The sequence below is a fragment of the Filicampus tigris genome, chromosome 14 (genome assembly GCF_054856515.1).
Source record: "Filicampus tigris isolate MCC_2025a chromosome 14, RoL_Ftig_1.0, whole genome shotgun sequence".
NCBI lineage: Eukaryota > Metazoa > Chordata > Actinopteri > Syngnathiformes > Syngnathidae > Filicampus > Filicampus tigris.
In genome coordinates this window covers 21213927-21236937 of record NC_141230.1, presented here as the reverse complement: position 1 = coordinate 21236937, position 23011 = coordinate 21213927, and the positions used below count along the sequence as shown (strand labels likewise).

Sequence of the window (23011 nt, the reverse complement as noted above, 5' to 3'; positions counted from 1 at the left end):
ACTATGTAATACAGTACCCGCAGACATGTTATTAATCACTTGAATGATAATGCTGAAATATGGGAAATGTTTGTGAAACGAAAATATGAACGAACGCAATCAGCCATATAATGAACTCAATAATTTTTGCGTTGGTGGTTTCTATTTAAAACTCAAGAATCACTTACACAGGTTTTTGACGTCCACACTTCACACAGACATTGCTCGAAATCATCCACGATTGTGAGACCATCACAGGCAGACATAGGGCAGGCGTTGGTCTGGTTGCTATGGTGACTGTGGATGGGATTATGTGGCTAGAAAAAACATCATAAGGGAGAGTAATGGCAGTGTATTGAAACGTGTTCACGGAGACATGCGGTGTTTACATCCTAATGTAAAACGGTTTTGTACTTGGACACAATGAAGGGCTACTGCATGGAAATAAACCCCCTTTATTCAATAGTGATTTACATTTTATATATATAAAAAATTACTTACATTTAATCCATTTTGTCAAAATACATAGCAGTCAAACCACATACAAATCAAATATAAAATTATAAAAAGTCTTTATATTTATCCTCCTCCTTTTGGAAAGTAACAGATGTGATCGATGATAAAGTCTTGCTTTGAACTCGCCTTGCGGTCAGACTCCTCCTGCGTACATACAGTATCCCCCAAACCTTACCAAAATCGCAATACATGAGATTTAGAAAAATATGATATTCGGCATTTGTCCTCTCAGCGTACAGTACGGGATCTGATCGGAGAACATTCAAGGTGGGCTTCAGTCCCTTTCGACAAAAGAAACATTATTGTACAGCATATTATTGTCGTAAGATGGTCGATGGCGCTTAAAGTCCATGGGAATGGCAAAGACAATTTCAAGCACTGGATGGCCTTATTTGGAAATCCAAGCAGCAGATCCGCCAGATAAAGGGGATGTGTAACTCTAAAGGTTTTATGGACGAACCGTAACATTAAAAAAACAACAAAAAAAACAAAAAAACACAATTCATGAACCAATTGGCCAAGCATTCACTTCAACCATCAAACAACTTCTGTTTCCCACTTCCTCGCTAAACAGAGATTCAAACAGTTTGAAATGTGCATAACAACGATGTGGTGTGAGTACATTTTTTTGCACTTCATAGGCTTAAGTGTCATTCCGTACCGGTCTGCGTAACCTTCCGTTGAACGGACATGAGAAAGCAACGTGAAGATAGCGCTCCAAGTGACAGCGAGCACAGAATGCTGATACCACGTCAGGAAAACCGGAAAGCCTCGTAGAAAATTCTTGTTTTACCGCCTTTATATTATACATCCTCGACTGTGGTTTAAAAAAAAAAAAAAAAAAAAGTAAAAAGAGTCAAGTAGGCTATGCGGCGGTTTCATGAATAATCCCCTCGAATTTCTTTGGGAGTAGCTCTCTTCTCTCGCCGATACTGATGGCCGGCTTCTGACAGTTTTGTCCGTCCGTATACATCTTGGCATACACCGGGTTGGCGTAATTCATGGGCTGGAGAGAGGAAAAAAGAGGGATTAGAAAAAAAAATGCAATATAGTCAGGGCCAATATATTCCCACGAGGGAAGACGGTGGCGGAAACGATTATTTGATCCCCTGCTGAATTTGTCAGTTTGCTCACAAGAAATTAGCAGTCTCCAATTTTACGGCTGTTTATTGATCATGCTCAAAGACGGGGGGGGGGGGGGCGTCAGTCAAGAAAGCGAAACAAAACATTTGATCCCCTGCAGCTCATCCACAATTGTGACTCCGGCAAAGTAGGACGCAAAGAGCAGCAGCCCTAAAGTCAAGCATGGAGGTGGAAAGATGTTGCTTTGGGGCTGTTTCTCTGCAAAGGGCACAGGGCGACTTTAGCGCTCCGATGAACGGAGCTGTGGACTGTAAAATTTGGGATGAGAGCCTTCTTCTCTCAGCAAGGAGATTGTTCCCAGCATGACAATGAGACAAAACAACAGCAACAAAAGAGCAGCTTACTGACAAAATGGAAGCGTATTGAGGTCATGGAGGGGCCTCGCCCGTCTCCAGACCTCAACCCAAAGCTCGGAGGGTTCGAGCGGCAGCCTGGTCAATAGCACTCGCTGTTCAGTGCCTTACAATCACTCCGTCCAAATGAAAATGGAGCAAAATAATAATCCAACCACATTTTGATTATCTTCAACATTCCATTTGCATCATATCGAACATATTGCGTCCCTGAAATGAACGTCCACCCTGTCATTATGGGGTGACAACGGCTTCCAACAAACCTGATGTTTTCAGCGACATTAACATTTTCTTTGCTCATTGGATGCTGAAGCAGAGGCCAGTTAGACAATTAACATTTACCCTTATGTACACACATTTTAGCATTATGTGTGTACTTGGATATTGGCAAGCTTAACGTGTCCACTCTGTCATCGTGAATTTTCAATGGATATCAAAAACTTTTCAGGCATTCGAAATATATTTGTTAAAAAATATACAGTCGGCATGCAAGCGGAACCATGTTGCTTTGTGAAGGTCCATTTGCTCCTGATATGTTAACAGTCAAAAATGTCCACTCTGTCGTTGTCCACCCTGTCAGCGAGCTGACGTATTTGCCTAAACTGGACGTTGTCTTCTTGTAGATAACTTACCAAATGAAAAATGCCGGCGCTTGACCAATATGCATTTCTAACAGCACGACAGCGTCAAGCTCAATGGACAATGTGAACTTTTTTGGTGAAATGGGGAGTCGCTGATAATGTCTTTGTTTGCGGGCAAACGTACCAATTCAGCAGGGGTTCTAATCATTATTTCACCTACTGTATATTCAAACAACAATATGACCATTCCACTTTGCAACTTTTAAACTGCGGACGCTACGCTGCATCATTATTTGGAGAACGGTGCCGTCGCCATGGTTACGCAGGTTCACATACTTTACCGATCTATAAAATTGCAGGGCCATTTTCAGGTTTGCGGTTGCATAGTTGTTAAAAAAAACACAAACAAAAGAAATGTATGTTTACAACTTGTATTTACAACAGTGTCTTGAAAGGTAATCCGACGTGATAACCGGAGCAAAAGCCCCACAGCAACAACTTCATGAATGGCAAAAGCAAAATGTGTTACTGTTGCTTTAATCTGTTCTGTGAAGTGAGGTGAATTCAAGGTTGGGCCCGTGAAGAAATGAAAAGGAAAAACCACGATCCAACGCATTTCGGGAAGCTGTGCACTTTAACATGCAGGACGGCCGTCATGCAAACACACTTTTCCTTTCAATCCTGTGGCGTGTGCGCTCAATGTTGATTGAAGACGCATCAAGTCAAACACGTTGGGGTGATTACAGTGACGTTTGGCGCAGGCGGGCACATTTCAACACCAAGGAAAAAACATTGCAGGCACCCGTACGTTGCTTACATTCTATACAACGATGATTCATGTCCTTATCAGGCAAAGTCATAGTGAGGTTGGAAAAATTCACCTGTCCAGGGATTACCTCCTTGGGCACCGAATTGATACCCAAGGTGCGAGGGTCACTGGATTTTACACACCAGCCCTGCAACAGAAGCAAGCACGGCGGCTCATCATGCAAAGTTTGCCCGCCAAAAATGCCCGTTAACAGTTTGCAAGTGCTTAGAAAAACGTGACAAAAAAAGTTTGGGTTGAGGAGAAGGAGCTTGTTGAAGAAGAGAGAAAAACCAGCGAGAAAAGGTTTGAAACGGAGCTGTGCCGCTCCGACAATAGCAGATGTCAAAGTTGGCAGTGCGGAAAGTGTCAAGTTTGAAGCTCTAACAGCCCACAAAAAAAACCAAAAAAAAAAAAACCCAAAAAAAACACATCAGCGAAGTTGTTATGGCTCATTTCATGTACTCAGCATAAGTGCAAAGCGGAGTCGTAAAATGAGAATTTCTTTTACAAATTGATGAAAAGACCTTAAAAGTTCAGTTGGTTCATGTTGCACTGGATTTATTTGTATGTTTACCTGACTAAACCTTTTTTTTATTTTTTTTTATTGCCGTTTTCCTAAAACATAAACATGCATGAAAGAACCGAGTTAACGGGCCTTGACATATTTTTCATATCAATATTGACTGTAATTATTAATGTTCAACTTGCTTAGCATAGATTAATGAGGCCCATTCCGAATCGTTGCCATAGGAACGGAACTCTGCCATAAATGGAGGCCCCCATGTGTACCTTCCAATGTCTTTTTGTAACGCGGTATTGCATTTATGAAGTTACATTTGATTCCACACTTTTCTCACTCTTGACCTCAAGCTCATGCTACACGTCTACACATTCAGCGGCTGGAGCTCAAGGCAACTTCAAGTCAAGCCCCCCCACCAAGAAAAGAACACATATAGTATTTTCCTTTGCAAAAACAGTGATCACTTAATGCAACAAAAATCTTTTTTTTTTGCTTCAATTCAACGGACATTGTGCTTCTCTTTCTGCGGGCATTATAATTCGCCGCTAAACTGCTGCCATTAGCTGTTCTTTGCAGAGGAAAAAATAATATATGCTTATCATCTGTGTACTTGTGGTTGCTTTGAATACACAACGTGTAATTCTCTTTGTTTTATGTTTAGTTTGACAGTCAACGTCAACATGTATGCAATAAACAGCTAGAAGCCTCTTTTTGGGAGAATCGCGAACTATCTTCCAATTTACTGCTCGTTGTAAAGTGCGTTGAGTGCTCGCATCTCCAATTTTTACTCACAAGAGGAAGCAAAAAAAAAAAAAAAAAAAAAAATCGGGCGAATGACAGCTTGTAATTTGAAAAACTCTTCTCTCTCTCTTCTCACTTTTCGGGCCAATTGAGTGAAATGACATAATTGCACAGCTGATTATCCGTCCCACTATAATCGCGTGTTGTGGTTGGGAAGACTTGTCTACTGGAATCCCAAACCTGACTCGAACTTGTAAGCGTACGCCGAGCCGAGCCGAGCCGAGCCGAGCCGAGCCGAGCCGAGCCGAGCCGAGCCGAGCCGAGCGGAGCCTCTCGGATGCCGACCCACCTTGTGAGGGTCCAGCGTGAAGCTGGGTCGCAGCAGGCTGCCCGCGTCGGCGTGGTTGTCGTGGTCCACTTCGTACATGTTGTATGACGGGTTCCCGATCTCCACGTTGATCCCGCCGTTGGTCATGGGCTGCCTTTGGACACGTTTGCCCCTACAGGTATGTGGTGTGCTGGTGTCAGCCGTTATTCGCGGGACAAAAAAAAAAATCAAAAAATAAAAAAAATAACACACACAGATTTAACTGCAATGTTTTTGGAATGTGGAAGCCGAGACGGCTCAACTGGAAGTCCGACACGCTCACCACTATTGCACCACGTTTGCGCAGTTTCACAAAACGCATCGGGCAAACCCGACTGGTGCGGTTTGAGTGAAATCGCTGAAAAGCTGAACTGCAGTCAGGGGCTTAATGGATTATGATGCTCCCGAAAAACGAAATCGTGTTCGCTTGAAACAAAGAGCTGTTTTATCCTCAAAGATTTGCACTCGGCAGTACAGTGAAAAGTGGTTGGCATGTCTGCCTCGCAGTTTTGAGGTTCCGAGTTTGAATGTCGGCTCTTTCACTGCGTGCGGTTTGCATGTTCTCCCCGTGCTTGCGTGCTTGGTTTTCTCCAGCTTCCTCCCACATTCCAAAAACATCACCTGTACTGTAAACGGATTCGCGACCAACCTTTGCTTTCGTCTACAGATGTAAATGCCCGCGACCACCATCACGATCAAGATGACCAGCAGGACCAGAGGCACAATGATGGCTATGCTCCCTAAGAGAGAGAGACAATGCGGTGAGAGACGGACGGATGATAAACGATCGGAAACGGACAAATTGCTAAAACTCATGTAAATGCTTTTGGCAGCCCTGATAAGCAGATTGTCTTCAGAAAGTCCGCAACAGCGTTCGACCTTAAAGCTTTTGCATTTTAAATACATGAATAATAATAACAATGCAAATAATACTGATAGTAATTCTTATAATAACATCTTGTCCTCCTTAAAAACACGTTTGCAAGGTGCTTTTACAGAAAAGGACATCATATAATTGATTGGAGGAAGTCAGGCAAGGCAAGAGCCCAACAACATAAACCGAGACTAAAAGGGTTGAGGTAAAAAAAAAAAAAAAAAAGCACGTGGGAAAACATGATCACAAAAAAAGTCGGTACGTTGCAAAAATTGTCAGCAAAAAATAAAGAAATTAGGAAATCACTGCTTAATGCGTAACGCTTAGACAAATGAACGGGACAAATTTGACTTAATAAGTAAACACATTGGCGGATCTTTATTTCTTACCTGGTAAGAAAAAAAACCATCTTGATTTTAAGAAAATCTTTTTTATTTTACGTTTCGCAGTGTCAAAGTGAGATTCAAGATGTAAAGATTCAAGATTCTGCATCGATTTGGGTCGGATGTGAGAATGGAGAAAAAGCAAATGACGTTTATCGGGAATGATTGCGACGTGATTCTTTCCGGTGTGGCCAACGAACCTCCAGCGGTATTATCTGATCTGCTGCTCTTGGGCGCCGGTCTCTCACACTGCGTTCCGGCCCAGTTTGTAGAACACCTGGTCACAATACGACACGGTCACACAAACGCCAGTGACGTTGGATTGTTTTCTGCGTGTTGAAATGATGTCATGTTGAGCTGCGTGGACAAACCAACATCTTTGGAAAAAGCACAATGCTGTGAGAGTTGATGTCGATTATTATCGTGCGGACAGAAACAAAATAAAGAGGAAAAAGATGATAGCGGGACAACGAGTCCTTGTGTTATTAGCATCCCTCGTAACGGGGAACGGTATGTATGTCGTTTCACACGACGGGCGCAGATGGGCTTGTAAGGCATGAACGATCCCCGGGAGGCGCAACCGGATAATGATAGAATGTATGAGTCGCTGCTAATGACATGCACTCGTAGCAATTACAGCATGTAGCACATCAACAAATCCAGTCGACGTCCGCCGCTGCCTTTTCAAGCAGCGTTCCGAGAATCAACAGGAAAAAAAACAACAACAACAACAACAACAAAAAAAAAAAAGGGTGGACATGCTGCTCTAGCTTGTAAGCAATCGTCGTTATGCGGAAGCCCCGATGAGCACATGACAGGATGTCACGTGGGCCCCCGCGGCGTCGTGCTGCTGGGCGAGGGCCGCGTGAGATGGCGGGTGACCAAACAGGTGACAGCGAGTCGTGCAGCAACTGATCACGTGACAAGTGCCCCGTCCGCTGAGCCCAATGAGTCGTGTGGCACGTGCGGCTCGACAGATTGCAGAAATAGGCAAGATTGCCGTATTAGCGTCGGGGAGGGATGTGCCACTGGAGGAGCTTTGAAAAGAGTTGGCGGATTGCTTTAGGGTGAAGAGGGACACTTTTGAAATATAATTACAGGACGAGATTCAAGTCACGGTCTACAAGAGTAAGGTTGGTGACATGCAAATGTGAAGTTACGAGAACAACGTTGTATATCGTCAATATTTTTTTGTATACTTTCGTTACGTGTTTTTTTTTTTTGATTAAGGCCATAAATTACAAGAATAAAGTAGTATATATATTCCAGGAAAAAAGTTATTTTTTGAGATGCAAGGTTGTATATTTTACAAGGGAAAAAAGTTATGTTTTTAAGATGACTTTTTTTTTTATATCTAAATAACGAGAATTAAGTCGCATAGCTTTGAGAATTTTTTTCGATAACATTTTAGAATTTTTCAGATAAAATTTGTGAATAACTAAAATGAAGTTGAATATATTTGAGGTTTGTTTTCTTTTAGACTGAAGTTGTAATCTGTGATTTAAAAAAAACTATTTTTGAGTAGGACATTTTTGATTATTGTTGTAAATGATTAGATATTTTCATTTTATATTTTACAAGAATAGAGTTTAGAGATCATTTTTTTTTATATATAATAGTAAATAACAATGAATCGAGTCAAATAGCTTTGACAATTTTTCCATTTTCTAAACAGTCATAGTTTTTAAATTTAAGTACTTTGAGAAAAAAAGTCACCCATTTGTGAGATTCATGTTATTAATTATGAAAATACTCGTATATCTTTGAGGTTAAAAATGTTTGAAAATTCTTCCTTTTCATCCTCGTAATATAACCAATTTAATCTAAAAAAAAACAACAACATTACTTTAACTTTGAATGTTCGCAAATATGTACAACTACTGCATATCCTCGTGAAATTACAAGTGAACATCCAAAACACTTGTTTTTTCTTAGCAATATACAAGTACAACCTCACTTTAGTCAAATGAGTCCTTCAATCTTGCGGGGGTTCGTTGTTTTGTTTCGTTGCCATGGTGGTCCTAATGCTCCTTTGCGCGTTTATTCGAAGTCATGCGACAAGCAAAACAAAGACGAGGCTCATTTGCACGTTTTGAAGGACATCTCTCGACGTTTGAATGAGAGGCAAAACACTTAATCCTCGCAACACTTGACAAGATGACCATTTTTGCCGCGCCGCATCTTGATTGACCCGTCAATCAAAAAAAAAAAAAAAAAAAAAAAAAAAAGGACAGGCAGTAATCATCTTCTCCGCGGGGGACGCTATGTAATCATCCTCGCTAATGTAGTTTTGGAGCACTTGTTACATCAAGAGTTACTACAAGGTGGTACAAAGAGGAGCCCTTGGTCCTGGACGGGCTACATGATGGCGTTTGAGTGAGGCGTCAACAAAGCGGCTGGCGAGGTGACCTACTTGCAGCGGGGTTTGTTAAGAGCCGTTAACGTGCACAGCCCCTCATTCTGACAGAAGTAATCGCAGGGGTTGGCCAGCTCATCGCAACGTTGGTTCTTGAACCCTGATGTGCAGCTGCAAAAAAAAAAAAATTGGTAGCGGAGTGAGCAAAGGGCCTTTTATTTCCAAGAGCACACTAGTCGACCTCGCCGTCAGCATCGACGCGGCCGCGTTGACACGCCGGAGCCTTTTAGTGGAGTCGAAGGAGAAGATAGGGTGCGTGCGTGAGCCATGTCGCAGGAAAGGGAAAAAAAGATAAAGAGTACACCCCAACAGCTCTGTTGCTCGCCGGTGAAAGGAAAATAATTGGTATGATCTCACCTCTTAATTCATTAAAAGCAAATCATCTCTCACCAGGTGTTACTTTTGACTACTCGGGAAGTAGACCAAATAATGCATCCTACCATATAAACAGGACATTCAAAACTTGAACGGAAAATGCAACATTCCCCAAAACATATACCGGAAAGTGGTGCCTTGAGACGCAAGTTGAATTTCTTCTCAAAACCGCCGCGTCTCAAATGATCTTTCCCCATTGTAATGAATGAAAATGACATCAATCCAGCGGCATCTGCACCCCAAAAACAATAAATACTTTTTCAAAACTTTTCTTTAAAAAAATAAAGAAAATAGCCGTAATATTTGACGTTATCAAAACATGAAGTGAAAATCAAATTCAACCGATTGCGCAACATGATTGCTACTTTACGGCTCCTTCTGGTGTGCGCAACTTGGATGTGGGCGGGGGCTCTGTATAATCCAGTCACGCAGACCCAAACAAAGAGGAATTTAACAACTACCCTAAGTGTCTCAGTAAATGGCGGTAATAGAGATGATTTTGCGCAGAAGATAAAGAATATATGCCTGGCAGTACTGTTATTGTGTTGCTCAAAAGAGTTATAATACTGCCTCATAGATGCTATTCGTTAGCATGTCTATAGAATTCCTAATTATGTATTAGCATTAAGATAGCATACTTTAAGGCAAACCTATTTGGTTGATTTAAATATACATGTATTTGTCTTTGTTTTTTTCTTGAAGCCTCCTTGAAGAATTGTTCACTATACGCCCAAAAAAAAAAAAACAAGAACAACTCATAAATTGGGTCACTTATATGTCAAGGCACCAACGTATTTTTTAGGTTTAAAGGCCATCGACACAACCGAAGCCTCTTTAATTGCATCTACAACTTTACGTGAAAAAAACGAAACAACGATAACTCAATTGCAGCAAAGGCCGTCAACTATCCTGGCGAGACAAAATCCACATCGTGTATTGCAGTTGAATGTGACAGCAGGATGGAGCGAGACCTCTGGAGCCTCACTCGAGCCTCGCTCGAGCTCTTTTGACAAAAACGCGAGCGGGCCAGGGAGTGCAACCTTGAGTGCTGTAGGAAGGAAAAATTGTGAATGGATTCCAAAGTCACTGAATTCAAGACGAATCCAAACATTGCCTAAATTTGAGGACCTGCGCTTCTAAATCACAGCTGCCAGCGCCATCGTCATTGGGAAAAAGGACGCAGAGCCGGCCGCGGACCAATACCTGCTGAGTTATAATCGCAAGCTGTGCAAGAAGAAACCTAAAATTGAAAGCCAAACATTATAAACGTTACATCTGTACAATGATATGGTTTGGGAGGAAAGTTCCCTATAGAATAGGGTTGCAACAACGTTCCCCGTGGTCCTCGGGCACCGGCCCCACCCCCTGACGCCTCATCCAATCACGTTCAGATACCTTCACGACCTTGCACATCGTCTGCAATTGTAAACACCGATTCACATGCTTGCAATATTGTACAGCAGACCGCATGCTCAACATTCGGTTCCATGAATTCCCATATTCACAGGTTTATATATATAATTATTTTGTTAACTTTTCGTCATTTTTTTCCCCCCCGTATGGTGGGAAAAGTATACTTGAAGAATTCTTTTCTAGCCACCGTCTTTTTGGCGCGACAACTCCCTAGGCTTATCCACCGAAGCGATGCAGTTTGGCCTCGTACGTTCGGTATTACGTGAGAAGTAAAGAGTTGTGATAAAGTTGTACGTACCTCCACGTACATCTCCTGTTCCTTTTAGGAAATAATAAACCCTGCGATCAGATCTGTTGACCTCATCCAATAGGATGGAATCATTTGCATAGAAATTGATTCTATCCACTTGAATTTGTGAGACGAGTACAAATTTCAAGCGAGCAAGCCCGGGACAAAGGGCAGTTAAAAATGCAGAGCGTTGGGCTTGAGAAGAAAGGATTTCCAATTTCCCCCTTGAAGAAATTTTCAACAAAGCGCTGCATGCGATTATCGCTCCGCTGATATGAATCTGCGGGGCCATGCTTGGAAGCCGTACATCTTTTTTTTTTGTCAGGTTAAATGACTGACACGTACCCCCTTTCTTTCTAGAGAGCAAACTTCTAAATCCTACGGCTGAAAAGAGTCACGGAAACCTGACACGAGCTCTTCCCTGCAAGGAGGACTCGTGTGATATGCTCAAAATGGCAAGCTATGAACAGGATTTTTTTTTTTTCTCTTTTTTTTTTATCCGCGCGAGCGCCTTAAGCCACAGCGACGTGTCACGCAGCCTAAGATGGCGCTCTGGCACCCAGCCCCATGCGGTGCCACGGCCTCCGCAGTGTGACATCAAACACGACTTGCGTTCAGGCGGCGCGTTGCGTAGGAATATTACGAGGCTGTGTGAGTCTCCGAGCAGGCAATTGGGACCCGGCGACGGTTCTCGGTTGTGGCTTAGCGGGGGCTAAAGAAGCGCCATTTGCATATGTGGCGGCGAGGCTGAGAATAATCGCACAGTGTGTCTGTGCCGCCGCGAAGTAGTGAGTGACTTACTGGCAGAAAGGCAGGTTGGTGTCGGGGTCCAGGTGACAGGTGCCTCCGTTGTAGCAATATCCGTCACACAGCTGACAGCTCGGTGCAATTCGCCCATTTGTGCAACTGAGCGGGGAGGAAATAATGACTTGTTGTGACAAAGTGGAGAGCAAACTAATGCAACGAACGGCGGTTTATTGAGAATATTTGGTTGGTTTGGTCGCCATTTATATGCCATCAGAAGCAAAACGCAGTTGTTGTTATCCTTTCGGCTTTTCCCCTCAGGTGCATTCAAGGAAAAAAAAAAAAAAATGGCAAAAGTGTACATTTCGGGTATCAAACCTGTCATAGCGGTTCGTTTTTATTCATGACCCCCCCCCGCCCCCTCAAAAAATGGTCATTTGACATCCTCGTTGTCATTGGACGGCAATGATGGACATTCACCAGTTGTGCACTTTGTATGTGTTTATCGGGAGAAAAAAAAAATGCAATCGACTGTCAATGCCTCATTGTGTGAGAGAAATGTGCAGTGGTGCCTTGAAATTGGACTCACTCTCCTTTCGAGTGTATACGAAATCCGAGACGTGGTTCGGACCATTTGTCTTTGCCGGCAAAAAAAATTAAAAAAAATGGAGTGCTGTATGGTAGCAGTGAATTTGGCAGACGGTGAGCAAATCTTCATAAAAGAGGCTGCAAGCTGTTTCCATTTCCAGAAAAAAACAAAAACAAAAAAAAACAGCGATTGAATGTTACCCGAATAGTGTGAAATCGCTAACCCGGCGCTGGGGTTAAAAGGCAACACGCCCATGCTGGGTTATTTATAGCAAGTGCTTCTGGTTGAGGATTTTGCCCCCGCTCATTGGCTCTTGATTTTGATCCAACAGGGAGGGAAAAACGACGCATACTGATGAGTTAAAGCTACCAGGAAATTGTCAGTATAACTGTGCTTACAAAGAATACAAATTTGATGACCGACCAGCATTTTCTGAGAACAAGGAACCAGGAACTGCTCACATTCCTCACTTTGAATTTGTTTTATTGTTTGTTGTTGTATGACTTCATTTTGCTCCATGTACAGCACTTTGTAGACAGCGTTGCTTATCTTAAGTGCTTTAGAAATACAGCTGAGTTGAGTTGCGTAAACTGGAACTTCAGCTTTTCAGCCAGCCCAAACCCAGTTTTCCACTCAATCTGCCGGGTCAAAATAAATGAAGCCAACCTTGGCTAAAAGTAACCCCATCCGCTCAAAATCCACCGCTACCCTGTGAGTGGGTTAGAAAAACAACACCGGCATTTTGTAGTGCGTACCATCGCAGGGAAAAATGGCAAGCTACTAAACAATTTTCTTATTTTCATGGACTGCTGCCTTGTAAGCAAGGGCAAGAATCAGTTTCGAGTCTCTTTCGAAGCTGAGAAACTAGATGGCATCTCCCAAAATGTTCTCAGGGCGCCACTGTACGGTGGACGATTACGCGATGATTTCACGTGTTGCGCACGTCGGGGATTTGCCAAATATATAAATAATAAATAGTAATATAAATAACGCAAAGGTCTACTCCGAGCGAGCGCAACGCGAGAAGCGGAAGGCGACCACTCACTTGCAAACCACATCCGCCGTCTCGTCGTTAATGAGGCACGGGGCGCCGTGGCATCGCAGGCACTTGTCCACCTCGCATTTGTTTCCCTCGAACCGGGCTGGACACACGCACTCCACGTAGCCGCTACTGGACAGCGTGCACGCCTTGGAGTTGACGCAGTAGTGGTGACAAATGTCTGGTTCCCGTTTCGAGAAACGACAGAGACAGCGACAGCAGATGTTAATAACGCACCGTGAATGTAGCCGGAGCTGCTTTAATTGGACTTGTGGAAGCTTTTAATGGGACTTAATTATCCTTATCAAATGGCATCTTAGCCACAGTTGAAAACATTTCACCCGTTGGGCAAACAACGGGAGGAGGGATCCTAATGATGTGGAGCCAAAATTGTTTCCCCCACTAACAATAATTACAAAGCAGTGTGGGGAAAAAGACAATAAAATCATTATCACTTTTGCACAGAAACACCCGACGGTTGTGTGATTGTGCCATTTTCACTTTGTTTATTCGAAAATGTGATATTTATGGAGGGGGATGGGGGGGGGGGGGGCGTAACGCTTCAGGGGAAGCGTTTGCCGCACGCCCCAATTTAAACGCGTAGGTTTGCAAACGCATCCGAGTTCAATTCCTCCGCTGTTTGATCAGGCGTGTTTGTGTCAATCATGTGAAGCCGACATGCATCTCAAGTGTTTTGGGCAATTTGGAGGCGCGCGACTCACGGTACAGGCAGCGCTCTCCCGTGTATTCGGACAAACAGCGGCACACGGGCTGGTTCCCCTGAGTGACGTCACACGTTCCGCCGTTCAAACAGTAGTTTTGGCATATCCTCCTTTCGCAGAACGGCCCCGAGAAGCCCAGAGGACAGTGGCAAGTAGGCTTACCTAGAGAAATGGAGACGTGAGAGGGGGGGGGGGGGGCGATTAGGGAGTGTACAGAAAACCAGAGACATTCGTCTAGAAATTGATGATGCCGTGCTTGCGTCGGTTTTCAAACGGCGCTACGACTCGCTCCCGCATCGAAATCGTCCAAACGTGTGAATGGAAATGGGACCGTGCCGGGGACCAGTCCCGGGCGTAGCCCGACTTTTAGCCCAAATCAGCCGTGAGAGGCTCAGGCACGCTGTGCCCCTGATGAGGACAAGCGCGACTGGAAAACAAAAGGATGGATGGTTGCTACAACTCATGTCATCGCTGTCGGGCAGAATCTCGCACCCCCAAAATAACTACTTTTCAAAAAAATGAAAAATACAAAAACGGCTCTTTGCTTGGGTCACCAAATTTGGCATCATTCATCGTGCTTTAACATAATTGGATAATCGCTCATTCAATGTCCTGAAAAATAGAAATAAATAATAAGAAGAATACATTTAGCTAATTTATTATGTTGATAATAGATTAAAATGGTAGGACACGTCACCAGTGCCAGCCGTCCACATCAAAGTGGTCATTTTTTCTTAAAAAACAACTTACTATACATGCTAGTTTTTTGGTTTTTTTTTTACAAAACACGCCCCACTATACATGTTTTTTTTTCTACAAAAAATGCCTTACTATACATGGTCGTTTCTTTCCACAAAAAAAAAACTTTTAAAACCGCTTTATTATACATGGTGGGTTTTTTGTAAAAAAAAAAAAAAAAAAAAGTGTTTTTAAAAAAAAACAAAAAACACCATGTTTTGTTTTTTGTAAAAAAAAGGTGTTTTTTGTGAAAACCCCCCACCAAGTATAGTAAGGAGTTTAAAAAAAAAAAAATACGATGTATAGTTAGGCGTTTTTTTTTTTTTAAATAACCCCGCCATTTTTTTTTAAAACGACCATGTATATATAGTAAGGCGTCTTTTGTTACAAAAAAAACGACCATGTATAGTTAGGCGTCGTTTGTGAAAAAAACGACCATATATAGTAAGCCGTTTTTTGGGGAAAAAAATGACCATGTACAGTAACGCGTTTTTTTGTGTGCGTATGTGTGTATGTGTTGGATTAACAGATGGAATTGTAACATTTGAAAATACACCTGCAACATTCTCCACTACACTTTATATGGATCATATTCTCATAAATAAGTGAGACTGAAATGGTTTCCTGTGTTTACGATTGACAATTCATGCCATCAGAAACAAATCGCTCTTTGATGGCTGTTCTCTACTTCCAGTGACATAATCGTCAGCAAAATGTCTGCGCACACGATAAAATGCACAACTCTGTCTTCGTTACAATTGGCCCCTCATTAGGAGTTCATTAGTCGACTGTGGAACATGAGCACAACGGTAGCGCTAAAGTAGAAATCAATCCCAGGCAACTTAAAGGGCATATAGAATGGAAAATTGACTTGTTAATTGTTTGTATACAAATAGTCGGGTCTCTGCAGGGCCTGGCCAACCATCAAGTGTGAAATTACATCACCAAATAAATCTTTTGTTAAACTGCCTTTTAACCACAAAATGTGTCTGTAAGCAAGTCAGGCTCAATTCCGTTTTACACCAACACCATTCCCCACACAGTTTCTCTGCCCATGAGTCGGCAGCTCGGCCGGGGGGCAATATCCAGGTAAGTAAGGCGAGCTGCAGTGTTTAAACAGAAGAAGCGCTACGTAACAGTGTTATCAGTGTTAGCTATTGATAGCCGACACATACGTAAATGTCCGGCTGAGTTGTCAGAGCGTTGAAAAATCTTCGCTAAAACCATGACGTCCATTTCACCAACTCGCTTGACATTCACCGGAGTGAAGATTTTAGTGCTCGGTAAGTGGAAACACAAAGACGCAAATGAAATGAAATATCCCTGGCTTTGTGAACTAGGGGACAGAAAAAGTCATTTTGGTAAACTGGTCCTACAAATGAAGCAGACAAAAAAACGTAATGATGAATTACGGGGAATAATTCATTGCGCGCCAACACTCTTGTCCATACAGTGGTGCCTTCAGATACTAGTTTAGCCCAACAAAAATGTTTGCATTGTGTTTTTAACAGCAATCTGTAATGCTGTACTTTATAAAAACATGCAGTAACGACATCTATTGTGCCGTTCCTCCTGGCGTGCGCGCCTAGCCAGACAGACGGATATACGCGCAGAAGACGCTCGCAATGGTTCGGTAAGCCACAGTAGCGTGCCATTCTTAGCGGAGGATGAAGAATACACGCCGGTGAGTATTGTGTGCTCAAGTATCTGTTGCTGAAAGAAGCGAAGAAGACACTAATGCTATTTGTTAGCTCATCAATGGTGTTATTGTGTTAGCAATTAAGCTAATGGGCTCGCGTATCTCAAAGCACCACTGCATAGTCGTGTTCGATGGCCGTTCCGCACTTGACAATCCAAATGCCCCCAAAATGTCTTCCATAACAAACTCAAATCAACTTTAGTGGAAAGAGACCTCGCAAAAGTGCCCAGCTTGCAAAAGCGGCAGAACCGCCGCGAGGATACCATGCAAGAAAGAGAGCTGGTGAAATGTTACTATTCACTGGCTCATTGTGCAAGAAGGAAATGGCCTGAAGCCGCCCACATTTAAAATGCCACTTTGTCTATTGCAGAGGACTCCCTGGGGGTCTACAGTAAAACAAGAAGCATCAGCTGTACGGGCTGGCTGCTTGTGAGTAGACAGATGACAATCCCACCCTTTTTTTTGACAAGCAGATGTCAAGTTAAAGATGAACCAAAACGATCGCGGCAACTATTGCGACTGGCACGTAACAGAACTTGTGCAGGGCTCCAGCGCCACATTTGTGAAGGCGTCTTACCTAGCGGTGAGCCCATGCAGGTTCCTCCGTTGAGGCAGTAGTCTGTGCAGTGGTTGACCTCGCAGCGCTCACCCGAGAAATCAGGCCAGCAGTAGCACCTCCAGTCTCCTTTCTCATTGGCTAAGCATCGGCCTCCGTTCTCGCAGGGGGGACGGCACAGTTCACCTTCGCCACGGGAGAAAAAAAAAAAAGTCCACATTTCTTATTGTGGAAATCAATCACAGTAAGCACAACAAACTCAGACTGCGTGTGCTGTGAATCCTGTACAGTTAATTAGGAACAACAACAACAACCACAGAAGCTACAAGAAAAGGCATACGGAAAAATATAACGGTGGAAAAGTCACATGTGAAGCTATACTTTTGGATTTAATCAGCGTATCAGTAGTTAATGCTATGCAATTTCTAGGCTTTATATCCTAATACGCTGCAAAATCCAACCACAAGTCATCCTAATGCTGCGTTGGAGAGAGCTGGGAGGTAGTAAATACTGTCTGGTACTTGGAGCTTACGAGGTCTGCCTACGTGCATCAAGGGAACACGAAGAGGAGGGACGTGACAAGCAGAACTTACTCCATCTATTTTCTCTACTGCTTTGTGAGGTGAGCGAGGAAGATGGAGCCGATCCCAGCTGGCTTCAGGCCAGGCCACGCCCCGGACTGGTCGTCATCCAATCGCAGGGCACACGTGAATACAAACAACCGTTCGCGTTTGCACCGAAAGACGCCTTCGTCGGCTTCCCCCCCGCAACCAATTTCACGTCCTCTATTATGGCGCAACTGCAGAATGGGATGCGGTGGCGCCTTGCTGGATTCTGGCTGTGATGTTTCCCACCCTGACACCCCCCCCCCCCCCACCTCCACATGTGCTAGTCTGTGTGTGTGTGACACCCCCCCCCCCCTATCCATACTGTGCTCCCCTTACAGGAGCTCAGTCTGGGATTCTTATTTTTGTTATTCTAATTCTGACAACATTACAGCATACTGTGCATACACGCAAATATTCACGCAGTCAGGTTTTCGACTACAGGAAAAGTATTTTGGGGGGTGTCTTTTATGTGCTAGCTGGTGCCCTGATATTTCCTCCCGCCCAGTTTTCCATAATGCAGCATAACCGTGCCATAGAAGCAAGGTATAAGCCCACCTGAGGTGTTGACATCACTACAGCTGCCGTTGATCAGCATTTTGCCCTCCGGACAAATACATCTGGCACCCGTTGGGTTGAGCAAACACATGAAATCACAAGACGTCCTCAGGCATGGATTTGACGCTGTTGGGAAGGAAAAGTAAGAGTGGGTCCGTGATACATTTTGGGAGGAGTGGTGAATTCAAATATTTTACTGTGTTACTATTTTGAAGGATGGAATATTTCTTATGGCCCGGAGAGACACACAGATGAAGATTTGCACAATTTAACATGCACATCACAACCGAACTGAATACTCAAGCGGCGTGGATGTGCCGAGGAACGTCTAATTGATTACTGGACCTTGAGCTGCGCTGAAGAACAACATCAAATATCCCAAAAAGATTTCATCAAAAATAGTACTCGGTTCCATAGTGGAAATTAGCATGCCGATATTGACGCGGTTGAGGTTTTGCGAAGGAATATCAATCAAGCGTGACAAATTGTTCATAAATCAAAATGTACACTTTAGAGTATGCATGACACGCCATATACATGGAGGGAAAAAAAAGTCGTAAAAGAAATCCACAGGTTATTGGGGGACACGCAGGCTTCATGTCAAAGCTTTCGACGCGCATCTCAGCCCACACATTGCATGCCAGGTCTAATGAGTCCCTCAGGGACAGGAACGCTTCCCTTTGAAAAATTGACCAACTGACTCCATTTGAATGCGGTTGGATAACTCCATCCTGCTGTTGCGCGATGACCTCAGAACACATTCAGAAAGCGTGAATTCGGTAACATAATGGGCCTGCCGATCGCTATTTGACCACATTCCAAACCTCATGGTGTGTGATCATGTGCACTGCGTTCGTTAGGAAAGACAAAAAAAAAAAAAAAATGAAATTTACCATCTTGGTGTTTGAATCGGTGGGAGATCAAAACATTGGTGGCTTTGTCCACACCCAAGTTAAAAAACTCCACCGACTGTTTGCCAAACTTGTGAATCTTGAAGACCTCGTGTTTGAGTCCCGTTCCATAGATGTAATCTTCGAATAAATCGATTCTATAAGGTTGGGAGATACCTGTCAAGACAGCACAAGAACACAGCTTCTGAGACGACAGACTCCATACTCGTTTGATGAAGAAAAAAATAAATAAAAAGTCCGATCTGAACTTGCTTTGGGAAAGTGAGACATTGTATGCCAGAAATTACCATGTCTCTCATTGATCGTCATCAGCGGGTCGGAACCATCCAATCTCACGCTGCCAATCTGCGAAAGCTCCGGATCAGCCCAGTACAAACGTTGATTGAAATAATCAATGGCGAGCCCTGCGGGGATGGGGAAACAAAGACTTTTATTTACCGTACAAACTACACAGAGATCTTGCTGCAAGTCGAGCGGCAACGGGAGAAGCGAAGGTCACGACCCTCCAGCTGAAATGTGAAGCCACCTTTTTTTTTTGGGCGGGGGGGACGGGTGAACGGTGGTTCTACCCTTTGCCTTGTTTTTCTTTCAACAATCAATTGTCCCGTGTGGAAATTACAAAGTAGATCTCAGCGTGTTGCGCACTGCACTTTGGATAGTCGCGTTTAGGAATGCTTACGTTACAATTCCAAACCAATGAATCACTTTTACTTTCTGCACAGCGTTTGACTAGATAATTGAGAGCCAGGCTGGGTGTTTTAAATAGGTTTTCCACAGATGATGAATTCCTCGCTCTGAAAAACACAACAGAATGTTGCCGCTTGAATTAAAGGAGGCCAGAGCTGATGCGCAAAACTAGTTCAGCACTGTTTCCCTATTAAAAAAAAAAAAAGGAAAAACAGCTACTTCAGAGGCTGTGGTAAGTTTCATTTGTATACATTTCCTTGCTGTTGTTTTATGTATAACCACAACTTAACAACTACCAATATTTTGAAATGAGAGGATCATTGTCATTTGATGCAATTATCGTGATATTAAAAAAAAAAAAAAAAGCGACTTATACTCCAGTGCGTCTTACGTATGTATTTTTTCTAGCGAAATATGCATTTTGGGGCTGTCACGACTTATAGTCCGGAAAATATGGCCTGTATACACAAATTTTGTCTATTTGTGGGCCGGGCCGTTCGCAATCCCCCGCAGATCGTTGTTTTAAAGCTCACTGATCGGCTCCAAAATCTTGATGGTGTAAAGCCTACTTCGGGTTAAACTAAACTGAAGCCAAGCCTGCCTACTTTTTTTAAACGTACACACTGGACAGGTTGCCAGTCAATCACAAGGCACATATACACGAACCAGTCGCACTTAAAGTTGTTTTACAGTCTTCAATTAACCTAATGAGTTCTATTCAAACCCCAAACAAGCAAAACATGCTCAGTAGACAATGGCTGGACCTACCCGTTGGTCTCCTGAGGTTCTTCTCCAAAAGCACCCTGCGTAAAGAACCATCCATGGCGGATTCTTCGATATGAGAGTGGTCGCCTACTACACTCCAGTACATCATCCTGCATGACAGAGCAACACTGGCTGACGTCAGGAAGTACACATTGGTTAATAATCAGCTTCATCCCAGATATATCTGTGTCAACCGTATGCCGTAGAGCTGTATCTGTGATAATATGATTAAAATGACGCTTTCTGACATAAATGAAATGAATGAGGTGGCTCATCTGTAAGGACCTCATCCATCAACTGTTTTCAACGCTACAGTATGTTGTTGTTTTATGGGGGGTTCCAACGTGAAAAATCGATAACATCAAAGCTCAGCTAACGAGATCTGAGCCATTGGCTGGCCGCACATTTGCCTTATTGTTTTGCTTCACTGTTAGCCATCTCATTAGGTTGTATTTGAATGCGGCAGGCAGCTATCGTATAAAAAACAAGTGTACAGTACATTACCTGCTCAGTCTCTACTGGCGAGCATACACAATTAGAGTCCAGCTGGTTAACACTGCAAAGCTTTCGAAATATCAGACGATTAAACACGTACGACTCTCAAAGAGCGGACGTGCTGCTCACGTCTAAGGATGTGTCATCAGCAACGTTAACATAGGATGATGATGATTATATACATTTGCCGGACAGTTCATTAGGTACTCCTTTCACAATCTAATGATGGGATTAAAAAAAAAAAAAAAAGAAAAGGCTGTACAGACATTTTCATCTATTTTCGACCACTTATCCAGTCACCAGTCAATTACCAGCCACAGAGGAAAAAAACCCACTCAGGCTGATGGACAATTTAAAGCCTTCGACAACCGCAAGAGGTGAAAGTCTGCAGTATAGAAAGCATCTAAAAAAACATTTTTAAAATGTTTAAAATGTTTAAAATGTTTTACCCCTCTCATATACAACCGGAAGTAATGTGAGACATGTGCCTTTAAGAGGCGGCGCTTGGTGGGGTGGCGTGTGATGTTGGTCTGCCTGTGAGTGTCTGGGTGTGGGCTGTGGTCGACAGCAGCTCCTGCGTGAGCGTGTCTCTAGGTTTTATTATGCTAGCGGTGTTAACACACAACATCTCGAAAAAACTGCATTTTTCATACAGCTCTTTGGATTTCAAGTGTACCGGACATCTGGGGTTGCTGAGCATATCATCATGATGGGTCCGAGTCAAAGAGTAACGTATAATAGTCACGGTATCAGCAAATATAATCGTGAAGTCCCATAGCCCCACTTACCCTCGGCCGGGGTTTACAGCAATGGCGTAAGGCTCGCCAGCGATGTCTGTAATTAAGCGTGTGCAATTTGGTCCCTTGAGTTGTCCAACATTGATGGAATATCGTAATTTAGTCCAGTGCGCCGTGTAATAGCTGAACCAGTGCATCCGCGAGTGGTCAGTCCAGTAGATATTGCCGGTGATCCAGTCGGCGGAAATGTCCCTGGGTCGTCGAAAGTCAGAACACTGGAAACAATCGAGCAATGACAAAAGTCGGATGAAAACGTAACGTTAACAAGACTCCAATTTGCTGCGCTGAAAGTTGCAGAGTGTCACTGAGGTATTCGTTTCGCAAAACGGGAGTGTGCATTCATTTGCATCACACTGACGCGTTTTGCCAAACGGTAATCGAAATATGACAATACAAAGCAGCGCGCTTCGACAACACTTGATTTCACTACAATACACAATACAAACATCCAAGCCAATGAATTCCTCTCTGGCACTTTCAATGAAAACACACATTTTTTTGAAAATGCAATCAAAATCTTGCCATTATTATTAAAAATATAATAATATATAGGGTAAGTGTAGTAAAATATATAGTATAAAATACTTAAATGTAGCTACAAATTAAGTATAACTCAATCTGGAGCGACATAGTAAACTGTCTTGAAACGATCCATTTTTATAAACAACAGGTTGTAGATACTTACAATATTTCGGATATTTGTTTTTGTTTGACTTCTTTCCGTACTTTCTTTGTAAAATATTCCGCCGGGGTTGAATTGGGTAGCCCAGATAAACTTCTGCTGGTGAAACAAAGCATCCATCCCAATAATGCGCGCATTGTCCTCAATTTGTGCGAGCACTTTGTGCCCGTGGCTCTGGTTAAATGGATACGCAAAACTTCGGATTTCAGTGTCATTAGCTATGTAGAGCACTCGATCCTCCGGTCCTGCCGGCACAGTTGAGAAAAGGAAGAAAGCAGCACACAATTAGCTTGGTTCCACTTGAAAAAGACCGAAGGTCGTCTGACGAGAACAGCGACGGCGGCTACGAAGCCCGATGAGCGTCGTACCTTTGGCTATGCAGTTTCCATCGATCTCCTTATAATTTCTGTCACATGTGCACTTGAAAGATCCTTTGGTGTTGGTGCAGTAATGAGGGCAAGTATCAAACTGCAGACACTCGTTTGTCTCTGGAAATAACGACAACACACACGTGGACAAAGTGGTTGCTTTCAACGTATCAACGTGACCGTAAGGGCGGAGAATATTGATGTCGACACGTTGAGGTATTGTTGACTTATTTGTTACAGCACCGGCAAAGAGCGACTGGGCAAAGTTCAAAGGAAACGTCGCTGTGCTGACAAGCTG

General features: G+C 43.2%; 1 protein-coding gene across 1 annotated transcript in view; it reads right to left on the bottom strand.

The window, feature by feature from the left end:
* Nucleotides 1-418: 418 nt before the first annotated feature.
* The window catches only part of lrp1bb (low density lipoprotein receptor-related protein 1Bb), a 213756-nt gene continuing 191163 nt past the window's right edge, over nucleotides 419-23011 (bottom strand). The window contains exons 76-92 of the mRNA XM_086052142.1: nucleotides 22714-22833; nucleotides 22349-22590; nucleotides 21655-21878; nucleotides 20375-20481; nucleotides 19207-19323; nucleotides 18902-19075; nucleotides 18009-18134; nucleotides 16867-17031; nucleotides 13853-14014; nucleotides 13137-13311; nucleotides 11560-11664; nucleotides 8679-8792; nucleotides 6466-6542; nucleotides 5658-5748; nucleotides 4991-5141; nucleotides 3390-3528; nucleotides 419-1501 (exon numbers count right to left, since the gene is read on the bottom strand). Coding sequence (XP_085908268.1) covers nucleotides 1374-1501; nucleotides 3390-3528; nucleotides 4991-5141; nucleotides 5658-5748; nucleotides 6466-6542; nucleotides 8679-8792; nucleotides 11560-11664; nucleotides 13137-13311; nucleotides 13853-14014; nucleotides 16867-17031; nucleotides 18009-18134; nucleotides 18902-19075; nucleotides 19207-19323; nucleotides 20375-20481; nucleotides 21655-21878; nucleotides 22349-22590; nucleotides 22714-22833 — 2417 coding nt within the window. The 3' untranslated portion in view covers nucleotides 419-1373. The remainder of the gene's footprint in view (nucleotides 1502-3389; nucleotides 3529-4990; nucleotides 5142-5657; nucleotides 5749-6465; nucleotides 6543-8678; nucleotides 8793-11559; nucleotides 11665-13136; nucleotides 13312-13852; nucleotides 14015-16866; nucleotides 17032-18008; nucleotides 18135-18901; nucleotides 19076-19206; nucleotides 19324-20374; nucleotides 20482-21654; nucleotides 21879-22348; nucleotides 22591-22713; nucleotides 22834-23011) is intronic.